At 29.6% G+C, this 21,141-nt stretch overlaps 2 protein-coding genes across 14 annotated transcripts; one reads left to right on the top strand and one right to left on the bottom strand.

Moving 5' to 3' along the window:
* Positions 1-434: 434 nt before the first annotated feature.
* On the bottom strand, positions 435-9,540 carry Wcy (WW domain-containing adapter protein with coiled-coil wacky). Of its 9 annotated transcripts, none has more exons than XM_083032553.1 (12): positions 9,347-9,537; positions 8,908-8,941; positions 6,859-7,099; positions 6,474-6,559; positions 5,739-5,819; positions 5,192-5,390; positions 4,353-4,703; positions 3,726-3,952; positions 2,548-2,686; positions 1,781-2,007; positions 1,575-1,702; positions 435-1,464 (listed from the first exon to the last, which is right to left on the bottom strand). In XM_083032553.1, the coding sequence occupies exons 1-12, from the start codon at positions 9,385-9,387 to the stop codon at positions 1,386-1,388; spliced, it is 1,833 nt and encodes a 610-aa protein (XP_082888679.1). In that variant the 5' UTR covers positions 9,388-9,537; the 3' UTR covers positions 435-1,385. The 9 variants fall into 9 exon arrangements, with proteins under 9 accessions (XP_082888679.1, XP_082888678.1, XP_082888677.1 ...); XM_083032552.1 differs by having other exon boundaries at positions 2,548-2,689; positions 9,347-9,536; XM_083032551.1 differs by lacking the exon at positions 8,908-8,941 and having other exon boundaries at positions 9,347-9,540.
* Positions 9,031-19,599, top strand: LOC145933086 (uncharacterized). 5 transcript variants are annotated; one of them, XM_083032545.1, is made up of 8 exons: positions 9,031-9,165; positions 9,895-10,138; positions 11,264-11,481; positions 11,655-11,766; positions 11,854-11,983; positions 12,319-14,998; positions 15,861-15,912; positions 16,578-19,599. In XM_083032545.1, the coding sequence occupies exons 2-6, from the start codon at positions 10,079-10,081 to the stop codon at positions 13,929-13,931; spliced, it is 2,133 nt and encodes a 710-aa protein (XP_082888671.1). In that variant the 5' UTR covers positions 9,031-9,165; positions 9,895-10,078; the 3' UTR covers positions 13,932-14,998; positions 15,861-15,912; positions 16,578-19,599. The 5 variants fall into 5 exon arrangements, with proteins under 5 accessions (XP_082888671.1, XP_082888670.1, XP_082888668.1 ...); XM_083032544.1 differs by having other exon boundaries at positions 12,319-15,115; XM_083032542.1 differs by having other exon boundaries at positions 12,319-15,129.
* Positions 19,600-21,141: the final 1,542 nt, after the last annotated feature.

Below are 21,141 nucleotides of genomic sequence, written 5' to 3'. Positions count from 1 at the left end.
AAGATAATTTTCAACACCATGCTACGCAAACAATTTGTTTTGGACATTTTTCAATAGAGTATGAATCGTTTAATATACTCCTTCCATTTCTTGCAGAATATATAATATATATATATGTATGTGTATAAATATATATACATACACATATATATACATACACATATATATACATATATATATATATGTATATATAATTCAAATAAATAAGTTACAGTAAAAAATGTTTGAAATACCTCATTAAAGGATTCCTTAACAATATTATAATCCCTTAAATAACAATTACAATTAGCGTTATTATTGACTATTCCATATACAGTACAATGTTTATCCAACATTAAGATTATGATCATAACTAACAAATATTATCTTTATTTGTTTAATTTAATATAGTTATATAGGAAATTACAAATAAAGTAAAAACAAATTATCTGTAATTGTAATATAAAAAATGCATATGTTTATTTTTTAGATCCACAGTTTCGATACAATAATGTTCTTAATAACTCAAGAAATTTGACATACATAAAATTTTGTTCACAAATAATAGTACTCACTCTGATTCTGCTATTTACACGTTAAGAGTTAAATGATGGCTATTTAAGTTAATCTAAAGATTTCGTCACTGCTATATACTTTTTAATTACACGATGTAAATAGGAGAGCATGTATATAACAATATATCAATATGTGCTCAGCGATGATACATTCTATTATGTCAAAAAACCCTGTGTAATAAAATGATTGGAGATCAAACACAAATCTGAATATAGAACATACAATTTCTTATATTTTTCCCTATATATTGTATTTATGGATTTAATGTAAATTTTTTTTAAGATAATTCTCAATGAAAAAGAATTTGGGAGATTAGGTAAGTGAGACTACGGCGATAAAGAACTGTATTAAAACTTGTGGCACGAATTTTATTCCGAGATTTACAACGAAAATGTTTCAACTAGTTAAAATGCCGCTTAATCTGGGGATATGAAACATTGACACGTATAACATAGGTAAATACAAGACGATGTGGATAATTCAGATATACAATTCAGCAGTTTGCATTGAACTGATAAAATTGATTTGTTTTTTCTATTTATTTAGTGTTGTGTTTGCGACTTGGATAGGCCTGCTGTGCTTCTCAGAGAGGTGGATTCACTAATAATAAATTTATTCATTAGTTAAGACTCATTAGCTGTTAAATAAAACAGCCGATCCTCTCTGAGCAGCCCATGTTCATTTCGCTATTATATCACTTCTATTACGATATTATAATTTAGGTACAATCTTAATTATTCAATATTAATGAGAATATTAATAATCATGTTTTATTTTTGCTTGAATTAATTATAGATTTTAATTATAATTACTTTATAAAGATTCTTACACTAAGAATCATCAGACATGAAGGAATTTTGGGATTTTAATTCCTCCAGTGTTCGAATTTGTTGACGGAGGAATAATATCCTAAAATGACAAATAAATAAACGAAATGATATAAAAAGTCAATAGAACAATTGTTTTGTTTGACGTAGCACTTATTAAATGCTCGAAAACGGAATAAATAAGATGCTTACCTTTGTTCCTGCAACGTTGCCTGGATTTCTGTCAGCCTCACTATCGATCGTGCCGTTTTTAATTCTGCAGACACTCTCGTACATTGTAAACTGCCCATTGTGTGTGCTTCTTCACTAAGTTTCTGTGCCTAAACAAAATTATTTCATTTAAGAAAACATTTTTTTAATAACATCAGAAATCTTTATTTGAAAAGTCGCATTCCCACCTGTTTTTCGAGAATATCGGCGGGAAAAGCACGAACATGTTGCGTCAAGTCTTCCCGATAATGATTAGCGAGCGATGGTGTTAAAGAAGGTGTTAGGGGAGGCTGCACTCTAGATAATGCCTGTAAACCTCCCGTATTACTTAAATTCCCAAGGGACCCTAATGTACTGAGACTCTGTAACGAGCTCAGACCTTGTACTCCGGAATTTGTTCCTCCAGGACTCGTTACTATAAAAAGACAAAGACAATATATATTTTTAAAACATTTTTGAAAAAATAAAGAATAAATATTGAAAAAGGAAATAAAAGATTTTAATTCTCTCTCTAATAATTAAAATAATTTGCGAATGTATACTTAGATCAAAATAACAATTAATTTTTATATATATTATGTTATTTATATATACTATTTCTCTTTTAATTGGAATCTTTTATCAAAATGATTCTTACTGATGTTAATAGAACCAAGCATTACATTTTATTTGATTAAGCTGTTCCACATTTAATTTTGATATGAATAAAATGCAAAATAAGTGTGTCATGAATAAATCTTGTAATAAAAATTTGTAATTGTGATACTTCATAAATTGTTATAAAAAAGTACAAAGTGATTATTTATCTGTGAAATAAATTGAACGATGCTAAATGATTTAGATATTGAGTAGGATATATCAAACATAAGGACTAACAAATTGCCATCATCTAATTGCAATAAGGTAAAATGAACATGTTTACGTTTTAAACATCTTTGAGTTAAAAAAAACTTACATTTTCGCGCGTCAATGCAATCCTGGGTTTCTGAATGTGTGGGAGTAGGTGGACCCTCACTAGTAATATTGCCACTTGTATCAACTTTTAGCGGGACCATCACATCACTTCCACTATTATTTCGGTCTCCACTAGCGGACTGCTACATAAAAGCGGCAAAATAACATTATGGGTTTAATAACGTTCGCATATGTTCAAAACAAAGAAAAAAATTATTAATTATTGTCCAAAATCACTAGATACTTTTGATTATGATTATTAAGGATGAAAAAGATTAAAAACGACCACCATTATATTAATGTCTGAGAATTGATAAAGTTTTCAAAATTAAAACTTAAGGCTCCTGGCTCCTTGCCGACCATGTCGAAATCGTGACGTCAGAGGTGAGAAAACACACGCTAAAATTTCTTAGATGCCATTTCGAAATAAAAAAATATTTCGATGAAACAGCACTTCGGATGGCTTTAGCACACTCTTAAAAAACCCCGAAAACTATCCTTTCCTCTTTATAATCAATCAACAGCTGTAAAATGTAATATTATGAAGTCCAGTCCGTCTGGTCTTTGCACATGCGCAGTCATTCCGCATGTCAAAGTCTGATATCTCAATCATGTTACAGATGTTGATTGATTATAAAGGGAAAAGGATAGTTTTCGGGGTTTTTTTAAAGAGTATGCTAAAGCCATCTGAAGTGCTGTTTAATCGAAATATCTTTTCATTAAAAAATGGCATCTAAGAATTTTCAGCGTGTGCTTTCTCGCCTCTGACGTCACAATCCAATATGGCCGCGGTGAGCACCCAGGAGCCTTAAAGAATGTTAAATAATAATCTAAATTGATAACAAAAAAACTCTACATTTAGAATTTTAACTGAATTTTTTAAATATAAAGTCTAATTATATATGAATGTGTGTATAATCATTACATAAAAGATAAAAACTTATGAAAAATACATAGTTTTTTCGAAAATTCTGAGGAAAAATCTCATATTTATTAAAGTTGATAAAAAGATATTTAATAAATTGTTAAATTTATTCATATATATTGATATCAAGAAAAACAGAAAAAAAAACTAGAAGAAAAATAAATACTTTTTCACATCATGCATATTTGCATTGCATGAAAGTATAACATGCTTATTATATTGGTATAAAGCTCAAACGATTTTATTTTTCTTACTTGTCGAGATAGCAAGATGGCTGTTTGAATTGTCTGTAATGCTTTCTGTGGAGTGATATCAGGTTGTTCTTTGTTGCCCGTAATTTGCGATAGAAGTCTCGGGAGATTTGCCAGTGACACCGGTGGTCCCGGGGCGTTACTGTTTCCCTGTTGTTGCGTGGGCGAACTAAGTTTTCCAGCCGCCTGCGGTGTCGTTGACGGTGGATGTGATGTTAATCGAGGTAATGCTAACAAAAACACAAAATTATCAATATTAGAAATTCTTCTTATGGAACATATAGAATGTTAGAGTTCCATAAAGTGTACAATATAGATGCATATCTTAAAAAATAGTGATTTTAGAAAGAAATAGTTGAGTTAACTGTAAAACAAAAACTTCTAAAAAAATTTAAAAAGATTATAATCTAATCAAATTAAAAAGTATATAGTCATTACAATATTTTGAAAATAACATCTAATAAAATAATGTATGATAAAATTATTATTATCGTTAACTTTAAAACCGCGCATAATAGGTTTCTTTTATTTAAAACCTTTACTTTATCTAAAATTAACTATTATACATAAATTTAAAAAAAATGCGCCAAATTCTTTACGTGCCTCGTCTTATATACGTAAAGAACATACCGGTGGCCAAGAGAACAGGGCCCTGTGGCAGTGGATCGTGAGCGCAGGATGATGTCACGGGTTCCGAAGTGGGTGTGGAATCGCCTGGCGAGATATCCATATCCTGGGCCTGACGTTCCACACTAGCTTCCTCTCTACAGGATTCTCTTTCTCGTTCGCGTTCGCGTTCTCGTTCCCTTTCCCGTTCCTTTTCCCGCTCCCTTTCCCTCGCTGAAACATCTTCCCTGCTACTGCTACTGCCGCTCCCGCCACATGCGCTCCAATATTCTCGTTTGTCAGACTGTCGCGACGATTTACCATCTCGCATACTGCTACTGCTATTTGATCGCGAGTTGGAATGTTTATCATGACCTATTCAGGAAAATTTCAGATTTTTAAAAGTCCTATACACTTCACATAAGAGGCAAATAATTACTTTACCAAAATATCAAAAATTGTGGAATATGATTTAATATAATTGTTTCTTAATCTTTTTAAAAGCAGCTAACAAAATGCAATAAGCATTTTTTGCAATATGCATTTTATTTTAAATCAATGCAACAAAAACAAATTGCATATTATAGTATGTTCTAATTCAAGATGGAAAAGATAACAAATTCATAAAGAAATTTGTAAATAAGTTCATATTTCATAAAAAGACTTTTTTATAATGTGAATGTCTAAGCTGTAAGCACTAAATATCGACATACAAAAGAATCATATAATTTATCTCTTATTTTAACAACAAAAACTTGTTTTATTTCATATTTTTTTCATTCTATATCTAATTTTCATTCACTATTTTATTTTTTTCATTAATATTTTACGCATATTTAATAATTATGAAAATTTAGACGTACTTGACCTAGACGAATAGTCACTAGACTGTCGTTGACGATTATCTGTCCGATTGATCCATTCTCGTGGTTTCTCCCACTGAGAAACTTCTGTCTTGCAGTTGTAGTAATACTTCTTTCCTGATGAACTCATGTGTTCCGACCAATCTCCAAACCTTGCTGTACGTTCCATTGCACCTCCTCGCTCATCACCACGTTTATCCTAAACAGACTGTTCTAAAATTTCTGGAAACGATTGAATAGATAGGAAGTATTCGCATTAATTCCAAAACTCGTTCGAAAAGTTGATATTCGTCCATATTCTTGAGGTTACACATTGTGTATGTGTGCGAAATCACATTTTTTCATACAAACACACGCGTATCACACACAATAGTTTTTTAAATTAAAATAATAAATAAAAATTTATAGAAACTTTTTTTTCAGAATGTTGATTTATACCAATTAATTTAAATTTTGAAATATATTAATTTAATGCACGTTAATTTAGAATTTTGAATTCATGATTAACACGCACTGATATAAATAAATATAATTATAAGGCACTGACCTGACAGGAATTGTGTGATGGTTTTCTCTGGGATGAAGATTCTCTTGATGAATTGGATGATAATTTTATGGGATGTAAGATCTATATAGAGACGTGAATAAATATTATTTTTTATAATAATGGATGCCTCTCGAATAAAATATTTAATCTAATAGAGATACAATATTCTCATATGTATATTAAATGTTTCTTTTTTAAAGAAGTTTAAAATATATTTGTAAATATTACACTTTCTTTTTTTAGGGCTGTGACCATACAAAAATTATCCAACAGTCCATTTGCACACGGATGTAGGAATAAAGATATATTTTTGATAAAATCAGATATATTATAAATGTATACACACATATGCATGCTAAAGAAATATATTTATGTCTTTTGCATAACATATTTGCAGTTTGTACATATTTAAAACCTTCTAAAAATTAAAAATTTTGCAACATATGAGTTACTGGCTCAATAAATTTCATATTATAGATTAAACATAGTACAATGAATTAAATTTCATGCATATAGAGAATAGAAAATAAATAAAAACAAATATGTTTCATATATAAAGATTGATAAACTTGATGTAATATTTACTATATCATAATATTTGTTCTCTTTAGTTTTCTTTTGAAGCAGTTTTGAGACATTATAGTATGACTATCATATCTCAGAGAAATTATAATGTCTCAATTATATTTTTCTAATTATAACAATCATCAAATTATATATTAATATAATACATACCTCCCCACTACTCCTATCATGGTTGGTCCTGTGTTCCGAGTCTCTGCTTTCACGGCTTCTCTTGTCTTTTGGGGATCGTGCACAATCTACACATATGCAAGCAAGCATGTTACAGCTGAAAATGTTAAGAGACAATTCTGTTTTTATACTGAAAAAGAGAAGGAAATGAGATTCTAAATAAATAAAATAAGAATTGTACACATGACGAACAAGAATAGTATTACGTCATAACACAATATCATAGCAACTGATATATACAATAGTTTATATATTCAATGATATTCAAAAATATGCTTCTCTTGTCCCATTTCTTTGGATTAGTTTTCAAAATATAATTTTATTCAGTAAAATGTTGAAAAAAATAGGGCAAACAAAAATTATTTACCGGAATACTTGTCCCTAGAGGAGGATAATTTATAGTCTCTATTTTCTCTCTCCTTCTTGTAAAGAGGCTTGGATGTGTAATTCCGAGGGCTGTCCCGATCCGTCCCCATGCCCATTCCCAAGCTGCCTGCTGGACTGTAAGAGTTACCATTTGGAGAATCGCGCATACGTCCCTCGTAGCGACCATCCGACGACGTGGTCGAGGAGGAATAGCCACCCTTAGAACTGCTGTACTTTGCGTTCTATAATCAAATTATTAACAATATAAATAAGAGATTATACAAGTAATTCAAGATACATGAGAAGATTGCTTACTTCTAAAATTACTTTTCTCATCATGAATACATGAGATTGTTATTAAAAATGTTATTGAATATTATAGGTTCGACTTTGGAATAACCAACTGTTTCGGTTAAGTGGCCGTCTGCAAGAATCTGTATATAAGAGAAGCAATGTTATGATAAAAGCAAAATTAAAACAATAATTTAATAAAATCTCTGATTCTTCTATAGAATTGACTACGTTCCTATAGAATCGCCAGTGATTTTAAACATTATTCGCCTTCATATCATATCAATTATGTATATATCCATTCCTAATTTAAGACCAACTCTTGTTACTTATTTATATATTTCTCATTTTAATAAACATTATAAAATAAATATTTTTTAATATTACATCATAAAAACAAATATTTTGAAGTACATTGGAAACTTTTTTCCAAGAAAAAAACCTCTAATTAAAAGAAACTCTAGTATGTAATTTTAGAATTATTACGTTTATAGTAATTTTTTTGTATACACTTCAAAATGCTGAAAAAACCATCGAAACGAGAAGAAAACTGAAACGAGAACTTTAATAAAGTAATATTGAAATATTTTTGAAGCACATATCTGCTAGAATAAATTATTGATTTTTCGAAAAGTGAGGTTATGTTTACAACACTAGCAAGTAGTTCTCTCTAATCAGAGATGTAAAAAGAAAACAATTGGCGATATATTCCGATTAATTACTGACCTTCTCATCTCGTATGATTAAATTCAAGTAATGATACGAGAACATGCAATAATCAATTGTTAATCTCACTTAGCAATAAATAATGTATGAATCAAGAGAGAACACCACAATCAATCAATGAGAAAAACCATGAATCCTCTCTACAATTAAATTATATTAGTTTAATCCCTGAGTTTACCCAAAATTCTATCTAAACGTGAATTTTCGCGACGACACGTCTAATCGAACCCGTATATACATATCGATGAAAACAACCATTCCCATTCGCCAAAGTGTCACTTGTCAAAGCTGAAGAGATTCTCCTCGTCTACCAAGCTCGTCGTCTTAAAACGTATAGCCGAGTATCTTGGTGCACAATATATATACGTACAAATTGCCAGCGATTAAGCTAATAATCGCGACGATGACCTGGTGAAGAGATCTACTTCTACACGCAGAGAGACTGAAAGAGAGAGAAAAAAATATTAATAAACCGTCGACAAAAAGACAAGAGTCGACGACGACGACGACGACGATGAGCCTGACAGGACGAGTTGAGAAGAAAACAGAGACGCGCGAATGAGGAATGCGAATCTGTCTGGACTTGGCCTCGAGTCAGGATGATGTGCTCGTTTATCGATTCTACACGTCCGCGACCGCGAATTTCCCCTTGCAGAAAAGAGAAAAAAAAAAAAAAAAAAAGAAAAAATGGGCCGTCGTGCGTGTCCCGCCCGCTCGCGCGCGGCCCGATGCCAGCTGAGAAACGAATACGAACTTTGTGATGCTCTCCCGGAAGAAGAGTGCTGTCACTGCGGCTCGTATCCTCCGCGCGAGAACCGGGACGATCTCATCTCTCTATCTTTCTCTCTCTGTCGTCGGGCGACGCGCGACGACGCGTTAATCGCGGGCGAGAATAATGCGTGCTGTCCGACGAGGACGAGGACGACGTCGACGACGATGACGTGAGGTTGCCTGTGTAAGAGAAAATCTTACACCCCCCCTCCGTATCCCCGATCCACCAATCGCTCCGGCGGTAGCAGATATTATTATTTACCTGATAGGGATGGGCCTGGTGCTTTTCGAAGTACCTGGAATCATAAGACAACGGACCGTGAGTTAGAGAGGTCGTCGTGGCGCGATGTCCGCCGCCGCGGTCGTTTTCACGGGGAACGGCGCCCGAACGGATTCCCATCGTCGTGGAAATTCGTGGAACGTCGTGAGCGGCGGATTGTGGCAGTGAAGTGTTGCGATGCGTGTATGTGCGGTCGAACGAGGCGTACGGACGAATGGACGGAGACGTCGGTGACGAGAGGTGAGGCGAGAGAGCGAGAGAAAAAGAGAGATGTACAGATTGAGGGAGAAGCGAGGGGGGGAGGAGGAGGAGGAGAGCGAAAGAAGGAAAGAGAGAGAGAGAATGAGTGAGAGTGAGAGAGAGAGAGAGAGAGAGAGGTTGGTCGTGTGTCAGTATCGGGTATTTGACGGCAGAGCCCTACCCATCGCTGATCCTTTGAGGTTTCCTCGCATGCATTACCATCAATGCCAGTGTCTGTGGGAAATTCGCGGCCTCGGATGTTCCCTTTTCGGTCGGTCAATGTCATAAGAACAACATTAACGCTTATTTAGCAGTTAACTTTCTTTCTACCCGGACGCCATGTCACATACGTGCTCGGCCGCTGCCGTGCGCGCCGGCGCCCTAGACGAAGCGCTTACGTCACGACGCGCGAGCGACCGACCCGGTGGTGGGGGATCTCGGGTACGTTCAGGAACGTTCCACCAAATTCGGGGTTCCCTAATATAATAATAACTTGCTCTTTGCTGATAAACCAATTTATTTTATATATATATAAAATATATAAATAGAACATATATAATATAATAAGAATTTTATGACATATCTAATTATATGAAAATTGTGAAGCATCCATATTCACATTTTTAGCATTAAATGCGAATTGTCAACGACGCTGAAAATATTCTAATAATATTGTAAAATAAAAAATAATATTGTAAAATAAAAATTTCTAATAATATTCAATTCTAGTGCGAGAGTTACGCCTCAGGGGTCCTTGCGAACATTGACACGTACCTGACCGCGATGGACGTCGCGCAAACTCGTCCGATCTAAAGTCACGGCGGCGTCGCGGCAAACAGGGACGCGAGGAGCCGCCGTGCGTTCCATCATTTGCGCCTGCGCAATTATCGCCGCAAAGAGAGATCCGAAAAAAATGGTTGCGCGAGCTTCGGCCTACTTTGGCCTTTGGCCGACAGACGGCGCAACGCGACATGTGAGTAGAGTCCCTAGGTAACCTCGTAGAGTATAACGGCGTACACGCCAGTCGATTACGGATAAATTACGCGTTTTGCTTGCCAATTTAATAATCACGACTCGAAGATGCCGTGATACTTGGATTTAGCACGATCACTGCATATAGAGAGCAGCGGCTGGACCTAGTGCTCGTAGCTCGTAGTAATCTTGATGCAAACAACTCGGAAGAGACACCGGTCACAGGAAGAGAAGACTCGGTCGTGTGCGGGAAGAGAGATCTCCACACACTTCGAGGGAGGCACGGATAGGTCGTCGTTATGTCAAATTCGCGATAAGCACTGTAAGACGAACGTTCTTTCTTCCCCGCGCGGATAGTTTAAGAGTTGCCTCTTATCTCTTCACGCGAAGAAACGTACGAGAGTTTTCCTTAGTACATCTTATACGAAGATATCGTGTGTCAAAATGATATTGATATTCACGCCTGATACGATGTCTAGAACGGAAGAATTGTTTAGATTTCAACCACCTTTTTCCTCAAATATAATTTTTTTAAATTTTATTCTATTTTTAATAATTTAGCTTTTTCAATTATTGTATATCATGGATTTTTAAACAGATAAATGGTCTGATATATAGCTGTTACTTTGCAGTTTGAAATATTTATGTATCTTTTATTTTATATTATTTATTTTATTTTTATTTTATATTTATTTTATATTATATAGTGTATTTTTTTTAATGTAGATATAAAATGTGAGAAGTATCATAGTTGTTCATATACAACAAAATAACACTCGAAGAATTTATATTGTAAATTCTTGATTGCAAATTTCTTTATTTACATATATAATAATAGTATCAACACTTATATATCTTAAATTTTTTGCATAACTTGATTTGATTTTTACATTTTTTCATTAGATATAAAATCAAAAATAAAATACAAATTTAATGTATTGAATATTGACAAATTCTCTAATTTTTATGCTATATATGTTAGACTTTTTGTAACGTTATAAATAAAAAAAGTTGACTTTTAGCATTCTCTTTGTAATAACAGTGTAATTTTGAAACAAGTAGTAAACAATTATTATAATTATTAAGATTATTTATTGGAATATACTGACAAATTGTAATTATACAGAACTTGTGTCATAAGGAAACTACAGAGGAAAATATGGATATAATTTCTGCACGTGAAAATAATGAAAATACAACAAAATGTTCAAAAATTCGACAACTGGAAAATATCACAAGGAATGATAATAATGCGATTGAAGAAACCTTTTTTAAAATTTTATGTTCATCCAGAGGAAATAGGAATTATCGACATCTCAAACAGTTGCTTTTGCTGTATACTCAGTAAGATCATTATTTACATTAATTAGATCTAATATAATATTTAATTATTAAATGTATCTTTTATTCCTTTTTTTTTGTTTTACAACTAAAAAATTTTATATATACAAGTCAGAGCAGTTAAATTTAGCAAAAATATAAAAGATATATAATAATTGTGATTGCATATATTTCAGGAATGTTCTTTCTAGTGTGGAAAGCAATGTTAAGTTTGATCCAATTAATTTAAAAAACAATATTAATAATATATTAATATTCTTTCACTTATATTGGCTTGACATAAAACAGGTATTGTGTTTTTTTAATTATTCTTTGTTATTTTTGTTGAATTGGTATAAGAGTTATATGATGTAATTGTTAAATTTTTATGTTTAGGAGATAGCTGATCATAGTTTATATTTAAATAAAATGTCAGCTTTATTAAGCATATGTATAGATATGGAATTAAAAACTTCCAGAGAAGAAATTGATGTAAAGATTCTTCCAGCGCTGTGTATATACTTAAGTAAGTATTAATATATTCATATATATACATATTCATATACATATATACAAATTCATATATATACATATTCATATATATACATATACATATATATACATATATATACGTATTCATATATATACATATTCTGATTAACAAAAGACTAATTTCGTACAAACTAATTATGTCGATAATTATCGATAAATATTTATTGAGTATGTTCCTATTACCTTTCAGTATTACTGTCAGTACAGAAAATCTATAATATATGTAACAAACTAGAATTCCAGTACTGGCAGTAGTACTGAGAAGAAATAGAAACACACCCATTGTATTTAATATTAAATTGCTTACAGATAACTCGGAAGAGCATATTATCAGGGTATTACTTAGAATTAAACATATGACAAAAAAATATACAAAGAAAATTTGTAATCACATATTTACGTATGTAAAGGAAAGAAGAGGCCTTGAATCATTGAAAAAAATAACCAAAGAATCAATAATCAAAAAACCAGGGAAAATTGAAATTATCGATTTAACTAAAGATGATGAAAGTGTTTCTTACAAAGAGACAAGTAAAAAGATTAAACATAATTTACAAGATCAAGATTGTTTGAAAACCAAGAAAGATACTGTGAAAAATAAAAAGCGGAAAAATAAAAAGGGAAAAATAAAAAAGTCCGTCGTCGAACTTTTAAAGCATTCAAGTGGGCTTATGGCAAGTGTTAATATCGAAAAAAGTTCCAATGGAGATAGCAAAAGCACAGTCAAGAAAGTTTGTCTGGAGCATAAACCTTTTCCTAACAACAAAATTAGTGATAGTACAGAGAGTTATACTTCAATTTGTAATAGATCTTCATTAAATAATTCATTAAATAATCATATTAATCTTCAAAAGAGTGAACATTTAAATGTAATAAAGAATCAAATGAATAATACTTGTCCAGAAATTGTGAAAGAGGATGAAAAATTGGATAACCCACTTTACTCGTCAACGTTTCATAATCATGATCAATATATTAAAGGGTTCAATGTTACGACAAATGAATTGAAAGAATGTAAACCAGAAAATCATCATGATGTATCACATATGACATATATGACAGGAAATGCAATAGATTCATATAATAATACAATAATGCAAAGTAAGAAGACATTAACATCTCATGAAGAAAATGTCAAGGACATAATACCTTCATTGAAGATATGTCAAAATGATAATGTGGATCAGCATTCTTTCAAGCATGAAATACCAATAAACACAAATTGTAATGCAACGCAAAAGTCATGCAAGTATTGCGAATCGATGCCTGTTGGGAAACCTATAATTTGCATGATATGCAATCGCTTATACAATAATGAACATATTTACGTTGTATGTCGACATCGTATCGATGATATCAGCGTTATAATATGTCGTGACATGCACGGTGAAATAAAAGTGCAACATCTAGATAAATCCAATGACAATACTGTTTCAACTACAACATTTACTGAGGATCAAATGATAGAGTCGTCATTATATAATCAACATGTCAATTTTGATAATGTAAAAATGAATGATAATGACATTGCTAAATACTCTGAAAAAAGAAATAATTCTAATGACATGTATACTGTCTCAACTACATTCATGGAAGATCAAATTGTACATGGCTCCAAATATTCCGAAAATATAATAAAGACAGAACAAGAAAGAAACGATTGTGATACTTTGAATGAAACAAATGATCGATTACATCTCTTTGAACGTGATATATTTAATATAGATATGGATTCTACAGATATGGATTCAAAACTGGACTTTAAAACTTCTATAGATATGGACGATTCTATCAGTTTCTCGCATCAAATTACAATTTTAGAAACTCTGGAAAATGTGTCGAATGAAACCACCGAATTTCTTCTATCTCCAAAGCAGGATATTATTCTATCTCCAAAGCAGGACAAATACATTTTTAAGTGAAAAGGACATTTTATGCCATAATCAAAAGAATGCTGTTAACAGTAATGTAAATCCGATCTTCCATTTGAATACTGATAACATCTTTCAATGATTATCAGCCAAATCTGATAAGTTTAATTTGTCAGTAAATCGCAGTAAGTTTCAATCCAATGTCTTTCAACATCTTTAACCAATTCAAATATCGCTCTTCCAGCTTTCAAGGAGCTACAGAATTTCAGTACTTTTTCTGTTAAGTTAAATAATGATGCTTTAATCAAGCAAGTTTTTATGTTTGTAAAAAAGAAGATATTGAAGGTTTATATATCTTGAGGAATATGTTGAATCAATCTTTGACTGAATTTTGCGCTTTGAAGAAGATGTCGTCAAATTTGCTAAAAAATTATTTAACATCATCACGAAGAAAAGATTCTGCCTCAACATTATACATAAAAAATATATTTTTATCCTTGGATAGGCCTGATGGTCTATCAATTAATAAGATGGTTAATTCAAAATTCATGGATCATATCGACTGTGAAGACCAGACTATGGAACGAGCTGTCAGATGTAATAGTTATTTATTGAAGAAGCACACATCCACTCCATCTGTTGAAGAAAGAAATTATAACAGTTTGAACAAAACGTTCTGATGTTCATTAAAAAGTTTGTCTTGAAAAATTTCCAGTCTCTTGAGAGATGGACTAGAAAATCAATTTTCTAAAAAATTTTCTACTTCTGAAGATCCATTGAGAGCTGCCAAACTGAATCGCATAATATCGTACAGAGAATATTCTTGCTTGGAACACCATACATATAAAATATGAATTTACTTTGAACACACAATCTTATAGCAATTTAATTAAGATCAAATCACGATGAATACAACTGAGAAACCATATACCATAAGTTAATAAATATCAATAAGGAGTAGACTCAGATGTATTAAATTATTGCCTACTGAAGAAACACCTGAAAAAAGAAAGAGAATCGCATCTACGATTTTGCCTCTTCTAGATGCTAACAAGGTTTATTAAATATATCAATATGATATTCTCTCTCGAAAGAGAATTTCTCTTCTGTAATGAAAGGTAATTTAATTTATAAGTCTTTGATATATTTTATTATTATAAATTGTTTATATATTGACAAAATCTGTAACATCGCAGAAGAATATCAAGAACATCTCTGAAGATTATCATCTTTTTGTATGTTTTAAAAAGTATATTAAAACAAGTCTTATTTTTTCTTCATTTCATTGCATTGTGTGTGACAAAAAAACAAGTCTTATCAATTATATGGAAACTTATTTGAACAATTATGAAAAGTTTTCTAAAATATCAATATTTATATTTAATGTCTTTTTGTATGAATTACACAAATAATTTCATATTAAATAATACAATAATGATACATATCAAAAATTGAATATAAAAGTATAATATATATATAATCAGATATGTAACCACAGGAGTATAATAATATATAAAAATATCTAAAACATTATTTGCTTTAACTTAGCTCAATATTGAATTAAATTAAATTTTATTTGTGCATAAAAAATAAGAACTTTTAATGTGCCAATTTTGTACAGGAAGCAATATTCACTTTTAGCGAATATAAGCATTATCTTATGATATTTAAAACGTGATATTTATAATATTATATTTTTGTACTACTTTTTGTCATATATATATTTCACAAAATTATTTTTAAATTTTTAAATTATTTATCTAAACAATATTAAAAATTATAGGTATAAATAAGAGAAAAACGTATTGAACTTGAGATGTATACATGTGTATACGAAGATGCAACACTTATATATCTCATATGTGTTATTCTCATTGAATTTCTTACAGATATTAAATATTTTTTTTATAATCATATCACATAACATTTTACTATTCGATAACTTATATAATATTTATTGATTTTTTATCTTATTTACAGAATTTGTATGTAGAAGAACAAGAAAAAGAACAAGAAAAATAATGCAGTGTGGGTGAGTGTAACTTATATTAGATATGTAATTATATATTATGTAAAAACTTCTCATTTTAAATCTTTGCTATCTCGTCATAGAAGAATGATTTACAAGAACATTTTTTGTATGAATTTTGAGATATTAAAGAGAATCTATAAAAGAAGAGAGAACAAGAAAGAAAGATCATTGCAAAAAGTTAATTTTGGAATATATAATAAATGTTATAATTATATCTTTATAGATACATTGGTACTTACAATTAGTACTATCCTCCATCTAGACACTAAATTCTTTTTTAGAGATAGCGAGTTTTGATATGAGAACTCTTATGCGTTATAGCCTTTTGCGGTCTGAGCTTTTAAATATATAAGTATATATATATATATATATATATATATATATATATTTTGTTTTTTAATTCAAAATATTTTTATAGAAAAAATATTTAAAGAAAAATTATCCTATATTTAAAACATTTTTAGATATGCTTATATAAGATATATAAATATACATCTATCTAGACATTTTTTTAGATTTTGTTAAATTAGAACATTTGATGTATGATTTTATATAAGATAATGATTCTTGATCTTCTATATAATGATGGTTCTATATAAGAATTGTGAACCGCAAAGGCCTAAAAGTAATAAAGAAATCATGTTTACTATTTGCATTTATTGCAGCGTGATCGTTTATCCTGAAGAAGTCGGCAATTTTGAACTACTTATACAATGCAGTCTCATAATTTGACGATTGAAATAAAATTTGAACATCCTGATATAAAATACCGAAAATTACTATTACAATCTTAATAGTTCTCAAGTTATTAATACAATTAAGTACACAATGTCACTATAATTCTCTCATACTCAAACATAATCTCTGTAGATTAGAAATTTGCACAAAGGTAAAAACCGCTTCTTTAAGTTATGTTTTATTATGATTTTAAATAATTTTATTACGTAATATGTTTAAAAAACATATTTTCAATAGATCTTTTATAGCTATATTTTTTTGTATATGTATACACGCGTATATTATTTTATAGTTGCGTTTAAATATTAAATGAAATAATGCAAACACACACGTTGTGAAAAATAAGGAAAAGTAACTAAATACTTTAGTGATCTCGTCTACTCTAGTAGTTATATTTCTGGAGTATTGTTTTATTGTAAAAATAAATTTTATAAAAATAACCGAAAACTTTAACTACACAAATTGTATTTAAAGAAAAATATGCAAGATATTTTACTTTAGGTTTTATATAAGGCAAAAAATGATTAAAATAACTCTATTAATTATTGGAATGAATACTTTCTGAGAATATATATTACAGTATTGAATAATCCGGAAAATTAATGTTTTACAAAGCGAGCTATATAAATAGTTTCACATTATGTGTACTAGCGTATCTATGACACATTTTTTCTTTGATAGCTTTTAATCATTAATGAGAATATATAACAGTAAAAGAAAATGAAATATTCTGTTCCTATTATCGTTATACACATTTATTATTGCTATATGCCAATAAAAATATTTTTTTTTTTATGTATATAAAAATCTTAACTAAATTATGTAATTTGTATGAAGTCTTGTTATAAATTTTATTGATATATATTATTGTTATTTTAATTATTCAAAATAAGATTAAAGCTTATATCTAGTCGATGAGATGAATTCTCTATACAAAGAAGACTTCCGTAACATTTAGCATTGAAATGTTTATATAGTCTGTTATATATTTCTCTACTGATATCTGATATGGAGACTGATTTTATGATATTTTATTATATTTTATTATAGTTCGACAAAAAAATGTCATCTATTATAGATTATGATGTCAGAAATACAAATGCTTAGATTCGCATATAAATAATTTCTCTTTAACAAATTCATAAAGAGAATTTATAAAATAATAGAGAATTTAAGAACCAAGTTGATAGAATCGCAATTTAAAAATCTGCGTATAATTTCTCACACTCCTGACATCATAACACAAGATGCTTTATATAATTAATCTATGATTCATACATTCCTTTTTATTTTCTTATATATTTTATTTTTGTTAATTTTATACAAAGTAAAATCATCAGTTAATGCTTGCCATATTATAGCTGTAAGGATATATAGTTCATCTTTTACACTAAATTTCTTGAATGATTAAGATGTATTTAGTACAAATATCGTTTTGAGATATTTAATAATTATAGCGAAATACACACTGGCTATTTTTTAAACTGCATATGTATAAGTTGCAAAGAAAAATTTTATATCCAAGTTACATACTATAAAACCATATATATATATATATATATATATTCGAGCACATGCTCCACATAATATAATTTACATATAATGTAAATAGAGCGTGTGTAAAGAGAAATTTATGGTCAATTTGTATATATGTATATATCTTGAATGATATTTCTACTGTAAAAATCTCCACCTATATATTCTCGAAAGAATATCATATATTCTAAAAAAAATTGTAGAATTTTATTCGAAAGATTGCTTTTAGTTGAAAGTTATAGCCAGTAGATAGATAAATAAATAAAATATGCATTCTCTAATAAGTAAAATTTATCAAAATAATTTGATCAATTCTGTGTGAATAAATGCAGTGTCTTGATGAGCATATATTTCAAAAGCTGCATTTGAATAGATTTTGATTTGATACAGTAGTACAACACCAAATAATTATTAGATGCAAATAATAAACACCAACTCACATAAGCAATAATATTGCTTATAGGAAATAGTTTATTTTCTGGGAATGGAAATTTTAGAACTTTTTATTGCATTGTATTTGTTTTTACCAAATGTATGTACATGTGTTAAGATATAATGCTAATCTTTCTCTGTAAACTTTATGATAAGATGTTATTTGTTTACAGCTTTAGGCCTAAGAGAGAACACAGTTGTATCTTCTTTTAGTCATCCTTATATACAAAATATTTATATAATAAATACTATATGTAAGAAGCTTTTAACAAATTCGTTAAAAAAGAAAGTTATAAATCTGGTTACAGAGTGTCTGAACTAATAGTACAATCAAAAAGAGTGTAATATAAAACAATAAATAGAAAATAAAGAATAAATTTTTTCGTAGTTTTATTTTTGAGAAAAATATCGTACGAAAACAATTTATTCAACTTATTCCATTTACTTTTTTTTCATGAGAAATTATTCTCTTTTTGCTTATACCACCAGTTTGAAGATACTGTGTAGGAATATGAAAATAATATAAATCTATGGAATATATCATATCTATCAAATCATATACGTGCAAATTATTATATTTCTTGTTCAAGTATCAATATAAAAAGGCAGAATACACTTAGATGATGTTTTCATACGTTTTTAACACAGGTTTCTTTTGTTTATCATCCATACTGTACGTAAAATATTCAAATATGCAGTTTGATTGATAAAGATATTAGCGAATACTTTTTGTGAGCCACATAGTTGTATCTCCTAATTTTATTAAATTCAAATTTTTGTGTACGTAATATTAATATCTTCTACATGAAATCATTCATAAATCTTCATGTAAGTTCGACAATAGTTGTAGACCTGCGATAAATTATTAACTTTTGGTAATGATTGCGTTTTGTGTAAAAAAAAATTGTATTGTGATAAGTTAATCCATGATGTACAACAATGTCGAGACTGAAAAAGAAAATAAAAGTTCAATTTTTAATATATTCGAGTTATTCATTTATTACGCGCAATAATTTGTACAATTCGATAACTTGATGTTTAGCTTCGAAATACTTGAATAATCTATATAAAAGGAAAAAATATTGTATTTTCATTAAAATGCAGAATTTGTATTTGTATGCAAGATTATTAAATTACTATACTATTTTTAAAGCATTCAATACATTTTCTTTCATTATATATATTTAGTTTATAGATACTTGTTATTATATTAGCATAACATACACGCACACACACATACACACCCACACGTTTGTATATGGAAACCGGTACTGTAATTTCCCTAATTTTTTGTTTGCATGGAAAAATAATATTGCAATATATATAACACGGCGTGATTAATATACACTTAAAAATATATTTACAGATCTTGGACAGTAGTATTATTAAGTGTAATAAAAGCCGTACACTCTAAAATTGAAAAGAAAAGAACATTGTAATAGTAGATATATATCTGTAAAAAAAACTAATATACAATTAAGGAAGGTATCTGTAATTATGTGAACTTAATGAGCATTATAAGCATGCCGAGTATTTTTCGCTTTTACCCTGTACAGTATATTCTAATTTTATAGTGAATAAGTATACGTACTTATGTAAAATATTATAACTTTGATGCTACAAACATCTCAAAAGCATATCAACACATTTACCCTGTTGAGAGTTTCTAACATTTCTATTCTTATTTCATAGGTAATGAATCTAGTAGTTTCAGTGAATATAATAGAGGTAAATATATTAATATTTTCATATGTGTGGAGTATATTTACCTCGATTTTTTGCGGTCGACATTTTATATAATGCACATAATGTACAAATATAGGTAAATACAGGTTTATTTATCACTTATGAAAGAGATGTTCTACGCATACACAATACTGAATTTTTGATGAACACGAATTAATGAGGCATCCGATATAAAGTACTTTACTATACTAATTCGATTAATGTTTAAAATGTCAGACTTTCTCCTTTTTTTTAATAAATGCTTTATGCGCGTACAATAATTTATTTATAATTAATGATCTATTTATATTCTCAATCCATATGTATGAAGACTTTTGGCAATTTTGACGAACTAATTATTTATATAGATATATAGTATATAACTTATAGTTTTGTGTTAAACTTAAGCCTATCAGACTTATCGCATTGTAAATTAATAATTAAATAAATAATAACAATAAAAGATATTCGGTAATGAAATAGATGCGCTTTTTTCAATCAAGTATAAGATTTAGTAATTTAAAATCGAAAATAAGGAAACAGCATTGTAGTATAAACGTAAGAGCATTCTACAATTAAAAAATTCTCTAACTACAATCATTTTTACGAAGCTGAATAAATGTACAATAATGACAAGTGTGACAGTGACAAGTAATCTATCAAATAGACTACTTAACAAGGTACATTTCTTTTTGTACAACAAAATGTTAGCTACTGTTTAGCTAAAGATCACAGATATGAGATCAGGTATAGGGATATGGCACTGAAGTTATGCATTTACTTGAACCAAATATATAT

Source organism: Prenolepis imparis, unplaced genomic scaffold (assembly GCF_030444845.1).
Source record: "Prenolepis imparis isolate NDT839.2.m4 unplaced genomic scaffold, iyPreImpa1.0 SCAF_2, whole genome shotgun sequence".
NCBI lineage: Eukaryota > Metazoa > Arthropoda > Insecta > Hymenoptera > Formicidae > Prenolepis > Prenolepis imparis.
This window is presented reverse-complemented; position numbering and strand designations above follow the sequence as displayed.

Coding starts and splice junctions, on each gene's coding strand:
- Wcy (XM_083032548.1), bottom strand. CDS start 9,045: ATGGGAATCCGTTCGGGCGCCGTTCCCCGTGAAAACGACCGCGGCGGC. Junction 7,100..8,907: donor ACCAGGCCCATCCCTATCAG/GTAAATAATAAT, acceptor ATTTGATTATAG/AACGCAAAGTACAGCAGTTC. Junction 3,953..4,352: donor CCCTGTTCTCTTGGCCACCG/GTATGTTCTTTA, acceptor TGTTTTTGTTAG/CATTACCTCGATTAACATCA.
- LOC145933086 (XM_083032545.1), top strand. CDS start 10,079: ATGGTTGCGCGAGCTTCGGCCTACTTTGGCCTTTGGCCGACAGACGGC. Junction 11,767..11,853: donor ATTGGCTTGACATAAAACAG/GTATTGTGTTTT, acceptor TTTTATGTTTAG/GAGATAGCTGATCATAGTTT. Junction 11,984..12,318: donor AGCGCTGTGTATATACTTAA/GTAAGTATTAAT, acceptor AATTGCTTACAG/ATAACTCGGAAGAGCATATT.